General features: G+C 37.5%; 1 protein-coding gene across 1 annotated transcript; it reads right to left on the reverse strand.

Moving 5' to 3' along the window:
- Nucleotides 1-1,629: 1,629 nt before the first annotated feature.
- On the reverse strand, nucleotides 1,630-2,592 carry LOC149241639 (uncharacterized). Its single transcript, XM_089370603.1, has 2 exons — nucleotides 2,013-2,592; nucleotides 1,630-1,856 (listed from the first exon to the last, which is right to left on the reverse strand). Exons 1-2 carry the CDS (start codon nucleotides 2,590-2,592, stop codon nucleotides 1,630-1,632), a joined length of 807 nt encoding a protein of 268 aa, XP_089226729.1.
- Between the last annotated feature and the right edge of the window lie 5,763 nt (nucleotides 2,593-8,355).

Genomic DNA, 8,355 nt, shown 5'->3' on the forward strand with positions numbered 1-8,355 from the left:
CACTTCAAATCTAATTATTATTAGCTTTCACGAGTTACAATGTGACTTTGCCTATACTCTATGTTGTATATGATCTCTAGATCCAAAAGAAACAATAGCTTTGTATCTCTTTCCATATTGCCTTTTGTGTAAATAGAATATGCTACTTTTATACAGATATTCAATTTTTTGATTATAACATGGATGTTTTTAAAATATTTATTGAGTGTCATTTGCACTTTCACACCCAATATGAGGAAACAAGGCTTTGTCTATATGAAATATGGATCTTTGAATAGAAGGATGCTACCATACTAAGAAGTATACTTATATGACAAAGGATAACGTTACTATTGCGAATGATTTATAAAAGGGTTTTAGTTGTGATATGTTCATTGGGAAGTCCTTTATGTAGCATTTATTATCTTTTGGGAATAAGGCCTACGATATATTGGTATCAAATGAGATCACAACAACTATATTTTACATGAATAATTCATTCACATAGAATGATGCATCTAAACCAAAGCTTACACATTCACCATTCATAATAATGTGTTTAGTTTTAAATTGTAATAAAATGCACTCCTTATTTAATTACTCTATTTTTCTTTATCAACAAAGTGTCACCAGCAACAATCACCAATTGAACTTGATTTGTTGGATTAATTTGAGGGCACAACTCCACTATTAAAGAACAATTATTATACTTGCATCTAATTTCCAATTGATCTTCATTTGTTGTATTAATCTGAGGGCGCAACGCTGCTATTAAGGAACCATTATTAGAGTTGCATCTAATCTACTTTCACTGAATTATGTACTTATACTTTTAATTACACATGCATGTATGAATCTTGAATTTCCAAGTTACCTTGCGATCTCTTCTCTTATTTAGATATATATGCCTTCAACAAAATGCTTAGGGTTTCAATAAAAATTAGACAAAATAAAAAATAAGTTGGCCTCTAATTAAACATGGTTTCTCTAAAACCTCAGGTTTCAAAAATATCTAGGCGTTGTCCATAACCAATTGAAGCTCATATTAAATTGTCTGAATTTTTAATTAGGACTTGCTAAGTGGAAATTCATATTCAAGGTACACCAGCTCTGCTATAATTCACATTAAATGATGAATTAAAAATCATATGAAAATTAGATATATCCTCATAAATTTAATAATAACTTGCATAGATACAGTAAACATGCCTTTAACACATGAAAATAACTTTAAATGTATTCTATTGGAAATATAATTGGTTTGAATTATTAATAAAAAAAAGACCCCAAACAAATTGAGTATAAATATTTAGGTAAAGATGTCATTTTACTAATAATTGTTAATTCAAATTCAAAGCACTTATATATAATATATCCCAACAAAAATATTGTGCCTTAAACAATGCATGCTAAAAGTATCTTCAATAAAAAAAAATATGCAATCCTTCATGCTAAAAGTATCTTCAATAAAAAAAAATATGCAATCCTTCCTCCCCTATCAAAAAATTAAATTTCACTTAATATCTCTGATGAATAATCATATACTACTATTAACCCAATAATTCATTAACTATATAAAACAATGAGCTAATCTACGTTATAAATTCGTTCTAGTTGGTGCTGTTGCTCGTCCTAGTCCAGAGTTGAGCTTCAATGTTTGCATGCGGGTCGTCGGAGGTTCCGGGCCACCTCCCGTCCACCGCCATGAAGACGTAGCGTTTGTCTCACGAGTGGAGGTCCGATATTCTGATGAAGCAAGTCGGGTTCTTTGTCATCCAATTCTTTCAATGCTTCCTCTTTAGCATCTAGTGCCACATTATCTTCTATCTCATCTTCGTACAAAAGACACGTCTTGTTGCAAATTTTGCAGGGCTTACCTGGTTCTCGGTTAGATAAAAAATGATTGCAAAAATGAGAATGGATGCGGTAAGTAAGGGTCTGTCGGCAAACATAACACATAGTTGTTCTACACCTAGTGCACGTCAAGCTATTGCATCCATCAATCTTTACTAACTCAGCTTTGCATGTTTTACATTCTCTTACAACGGCCTTTGTCATCCTCTCTTCCACTCTTCTACGATGAGCAGTGTCGGATATCCTTTCATTCTCTTCACACAGTAATGGCAGGTGACTCGGATCCTTGCACTGGATGCATGAAGACTTCAAACATTCCGGATTTGGACAGTCCATAACTTGTACACACTTGTCCACTTCACATGGAATGCCGCAAAATGGACAATAGACCAAGTTTTCCAGTTTGGCTTCAATTATAGCAGCTCCGGCTTGGCGCAATTCATATCTTTCAATGACATCATTGGGAAGAGCCCTGTGAATCTCAGACAAGGGAATTGGCTCTATGCAGCCACCAGTATTCATGCAACGCAGATAGCCTGTTGCTTTATAATTTCCATAAATGATTTCCTCTAACTGTCGCCTTATGCATCCAAAACAAAATTGATGGCCATCTGTGCACTCTACTATATTTTCAGATGGAAATTCATCACAACAACACCCACATTCCATATGTCGTAATTCAGATTCAGATTGTGAACGTCCGGCATTGGAAGAATCGTAAACATACTCGGAAGATGATGACGGTAGAGAATAAATCATTTTTAATGAGAGAGAATAGGCTATAGAATTGAAGCGGCTGATTCACAGATTTTCTGCAGTTCCCCAGTATTCTCGGTCTACTGTTAGAATAGTCGAAACCGTAAAACTCCGAACCATCAGTTGACATGGATGACATTAGTTACAAAAGAATGATGGTAATTAAATACGAATCAAGCTACATTGGAATGCACCCACGGCCGACCTGTCGTGTCAAAAGAAGGCCAATTGGCCAGACATTATCTATCCCCTTAGTGGATAATTGCGTTCCTGGCCATATCCATGTGGGGTAAGGACTCCCAAAAAAAGGGTCTATTCGATAACTAGCTGACGTCATCATTTAGCTCTTTCAAAATAAGTTTCTACACAATACGACGTTATTATTATGCACCTTTTAAGTTCACGAGAATATCAAATTATTCTCTCCTATTTAGGAATAGAGGGGAAGTAATTTGTTTTTTATTCGGTTTTACGCGTTTATCACTGGCCATGGAAATTTCATGTGGTGGGTTATTAACTAAATATAATATCAAATTATTCTCTCCTACTTGGGAATAGATTGGAAGTAATTTGTTTTTTATTTGGTTTTACGCGTTTATCACTGGCCATGGAAATTTTATGCGGTGGGTTATTAACTAAATATTATTATCAAATGGTTATAACTATATCACAGATTTCGTCAAATACTATAACAATATATGGGGTGTTCACACCAATAAAAATCCAATTATAGATTTCAAAGTCAAATTAGTTATTTACACTCAAATTTAGTTTTGGATAATTTATTAATTTCAATTCTGAATTTTCTTGTTTGAATTAGGTTCCCTTTACAAAGCTTTTATCTATTTCTCACACTTGCAAAAAAAAGATTCCCTAGTTTCTAGTACTCTCAAAACACCAACCCGATTTCCATGAGAAATCCTAATCCTTCGACTAACCCTCTCTCAACCAAAGGATTCTCTCAATTGTCCTCAAAATATTAAATTCAATAGCCCTTCATATTGTAGCCCAAACCAATCGTATCACTACTATTAAACTCACAAACAAATTATGATACATTTTCATGTATCAAAACTCCAAGTTACATCTAAGGAATTGTATAAGCCAATCTATTTATGGTTACAAACATCTCCTTGTAGAGCCCTCCCCTCCATCATACCCCAATAGCAATCCTTTACGAAACCCTAATAAGTGATATCCATCTCCCCTTTTATGCACACATACAATCTCCCAGTGCGTTGTGCCCATGTAAAATAACACTGCGCGCTTTTTCCCAGTGCGACGCGCCTCTCCAGTGCGCTGCGCTTCTCCAGTGCGCTGTGCTTTCTGCCCAGTGCGCTGCGCGCACTCTAAACACAGTTTTGGCTTGGAAAATTACAATTTCGCCCTCTCACCACTAAACTTCGACCTTTTTTGATCTCTTGGATGCAAATGGATGTTTCAAAACAATGAGAACATCTTATAGTGATGGATTTGATTTTTGTTTCTCACAAACCCACTTTGTAATGTTTTGACTTGGCACTTTTTTCACAATTAATACAACTCTGTCTTTTTGTTTCCTCCTTGATTTTTTGGCTTGAATGATGAATCTTTTGGCTATTTTTGCAGGGATAGTGGCATGTCTTGACAAAGGAAGACCAGGGTTGCACCTGGAGAATTCAACAACTAATTTTTTTTGAAAATTACATGGCAATATTACAAAACGAAATGATGAAAGTATTGGAAATGAAAACTTATTAAGGACCTCCCTCATGTGTCTGCTGGCATTGTTGGGCATTGTTGAAGACCAAATCAACTAACCCTAGACCCAGTGACTGAAATGACTTTTGTTGATCAAGAGACTAAAACAGGACTGTAAGCGACTTTAAAACTTGATTTTGACGAACATACCTGAGCCAGCAATGGATAAGGCATGAGGAGTTTTGAATGACAAGACCCTTTCGTCAGATTATGGCATGCCCTTAGCGGAATGTAGCTGAGTGAATCGAGTGAGACACCTAAAAATGAAATGCAATAAGAGAAATGATCTCTGACAGAGGGATGACCAGACCGACTCTAACAATGCCCAAGGTTTCAATCCTATAATGAAGTTGAATACCTAGTCTTTCTCCATCCTGTCAGGTAGTTCCAAGATCGCACTCAAGTCTTGTGAATGATGGAAGTAGAAACATCCAAAAATGGGTTTTCACAAGGGAAATCAGCAGTGGCAGAATCACAATGGATGTCATGATAAAGTGAATGAGGCATGGTTGGAAGGGAGTCATCCTTCACTGCGAGTTCTTCTTTAGATTCCCACACACACTCATCATGAATGATGACGCAGGTTGGCTGCATAACACCAACTCTATTGAAAACTTGATCCTCGTTCACACTAGGTGAGGAATCCGGAATGGGAGAACACAAGACAATACAATCTGGAGGATCAATAGAACGCAGGGATGGAGGTTGAGGGAATGAAAACATGTGACAAACAATAGGTTTTCAAGCCAAATCTGCATAGATATCAAGAGCAAGTGGGGTGGGAGGATGTGACAGTTCAATAGAGGTGTGTGCATGATCTCTCACACCACTCCGTGGTGGTGGAGTTGTTTGATGAGGTGAAGGAGGACAATCACTTGTGACAGCAATTGTGCCTGCCTGTGATTGCGCAACTCCATCGTCGAAGTGTGTTGAGCGAGGTTTGGATAGGTGAAGAAGATACTCAAATCTTCCATAAAGAAATTCCAAACAATTTCATCTTCAAGAAATTGGTATGCAAGATTAAAAAAGCGTGTGTAAAACTTATCAATAGATTCATCAGGTGCTTTTCGTAATTTCAAAATTTCTTGATCAAGTGCTTTATGGTTAAAGTGATTGAAAGCATGGTCTATCTCTACGACTAGATGAGCAAGAGAATGAATAGAGCTTTCGGGCAGTGTCGCACACCAATGCATTGGGTGCCCTCAAAGTGTATCGATGAACAATGCGCAACTCATGTATTCTTCAAAGATTCCATGTCTTTCACATGAGCCTACAATGCCAACCATGTGCCTAACCAAGGCTACGTGACCTCCACCATCAAATTTTTTATGTGACAACTTATCTGAGAGCTCTTCCAAGATAATGAAGTCATTCCCACAAGACATACACTCTGGAAGAGTAACTCGGTAGTTATTCATGATAAATATGTAGAGATTAAAAATAAATGTGAGGACTCAGCCTATCATCTGGCCCTCCTTCTAGTGCCAAAATGTTGACGGTGCTAGACCCACGAACATGTAAGGGGATCTCCCTGGTAAGAAGTCCCAATTAGACTTTAGACCATTTGGTGTGGGAGTCCTAGCAATGGGTCATACAGTAATGCTTTGACCGCGATTTCGCATAGAGGCAAGTAAGATGCCTCTGTTGGTATCAAGGGTGTCATAGCTGTAGCAAGCCAAGGAAGGTGCACGAGAGGTTCTAACACACGGGGGTTTAGATGATTTCGCCCCTTGGAAACCTATGATAGCACTGAGTTAAGAAGGGAACACATGAGAAAAGATGCATCACAACATGGAAGGCAAGTTAGCTAGCAATCCAAAGTGATGGTTAAACCAACAACACATTTCAGAAAGATTCATACATACATACACAAAATAGTCCATACATGCATGCGTAAACAAACAAATACATATATCATTTAGAGTAAACCAAATAGCATAGAATACAATACAACATATGCATGAAACGTGTTGGATCTATTATATTAAGAAATTTAAGTTCTAGTCATACATTATATCCATGTCTAACCACTAGTTCCGACAATGGAACATTACAACCACAACCGCCTAATCCTCCAAAGAGACATACTAGCTCTATGTAGTGGAGAAGTCAAGGTTCATTATGATACTGTCCAAGCTCTCTCCAAGATAATCTTATTGGAAGCTTAGCTAACCAAAGGCCTTTACAATGAGTTATGAGATTCTATTTATAGCAAAGGGTGGGGTGACCCTTGACATTCCCCTTTGACAGTTCATCTACCCTCATGACTCTTTATCTGCTCTATGAATGTTACATCCAAATATCAACACTTGAACTTCCACTTAACAAAATGTTACATTACAATGCACATGTTCTCATGTGAGACAAAATTGCTTGAGCAAGTGGATGAAAGGAGACTTTGGGGGTATAGCCAAATCCCCTTTCTTTTCAAATTTTTGATCCTGAGGCCTGTGGGTTATGGGCCCAAAAACCTATTGGAAGTGTTTAAATAGCGCTTTGGCCTTGATCCTTTAAGAACCTAGGACCATTCAACTTAATCAATTTTCATTAAAAATTAGGACCACACCACTTATTGGAATATGCAGGAAACAACGGAAAAAACCCACTCCGAGACACATAAGTAGATCTCAAATACTATACCCCCAGCATTATAACTCCGTCAAGTCTGCACTTTAATCGCTCCAATCCTTTCCACTGACCTTTCTAATCTCCAATATCCGATTATCAGCTATCGCTATATCAAGGTTTTGGCATATCGCAATATCGCATGTCGGCACATCGACATTCCATTACACCATCCGCTAGCCCTTCAACTCTATGATTAAATCACGACCATCGATCTGGTGCTCAATCTGACAGTTGTCATTAATTTCAGATGCACAACTTGCACGACATCCCTCCACCATCAATATTCCTCCATCAAATCTAACGGTTCACAATGATTTTGGTCGGATAACTTATGCAAGGATTAGCTGCCCGATAAGCAGTTTCCTCTCTCCTCCTCGTTGCTACATGTCGCTTGATGAGTGGATTCGGGTGCTCACCCTTCAAAACCACTTATGGTTTTGAGGCCACTCGAAATACCACTTCTACTATTTAAAACATGCTTCTTCATGAATTAACACCCTCACATCTCTGCCATGCGATGACCATTGATTTATAAGATCCAATGGATCTCAGGCACTCTCCATCTGGTTCCCCTTTAACTTCTTTTCACTTTATTTGATTTGTTTACACCTTTCTCAGGCTTTCCTCTGCCACACTCCATTGACACACGACACAATTCCATAATGGTTAACTCCTTTTTCAATGGATCGCCAACGATCCTCATAGTGATCAATGGTCGATCAGTAATCTACTAACACTAGATTCAAGCCATCATCACATATATACACCGATAACATGTAAAGGCATTATTACATAAATACATGCTTTATATTATACACAGCATGATTACAAGCTAAGGCATTTCAACCTTAGAACCAACTCCCTCTCGACTACATTGTATCTATCTCTATTACACCAATCCTATTATTCGCTCTCTGTCTCTCTATCTATCTATCCCATGATATATATATATATATATATAGAACACACAGGTTCATTGTTACATAAATGTTGGATTGGATCACTAAAAGGATCTGATCAATACTCTCCTTGATTTCCTCAATAAACCCCTAAACTCCCTATATGCATACATTTGGAAGATTACATTTAATTAAGTCTTTGAGAGACTTTATCCATTCCATTATTTAAGCTCTGTTTTAACAGAAATGACCCCTGTTTAGCTTTGATGGTCCACGTCCTCTCGTTCTCCACTTTGGATTCCTTTTTTGATTAAGGGGGGGGGTCAGATGCTCCTGCATCATACTCCCGAGGCACAAAAATATATCACCTCCTAGTCATATGCTTCTCCTTGTCCTTAGCAATTCTACCCACTACTCAGTGGAAGTACCTTCATGATCTTTTGTAAGCTGCAACCAAACCTCTATAGTAACAATTTTCCTCTGCTACATGATACCTCAA

This window comes from Pinus tabuliformis, chromosome 8 (assembly GCF_031772625.1).
Source record: "Pinus tabuliformis cultivar Carrire ecotype Pingquan chromosome 8, CPIR1, whole genome shotgun sequence".
NCBI classification, from domain to species: domain Eukaryota; kingdom Viridiplantae; phylum Streptophyta; class Pinopsida; order Pinales; family Pinaceae; genus Pinus; species Pinus tabuliformis.

Coding starts and splice junctions, on each gene's coding strand:
- LOC149241639 (XM_089370603.1), bottom strand. CDS start 2,592: ATGATTTATTCTCTACCGTCATCATCTTCCGAGTATGTTTACGATTCT. Junction 1,857..2,012: donor AAAGGCCGTTGTAAGAGAAT/GTAAAACATGCA, acceptor ACCGAGAACCAG/GTAAGCCCTGCAAAATTTGC.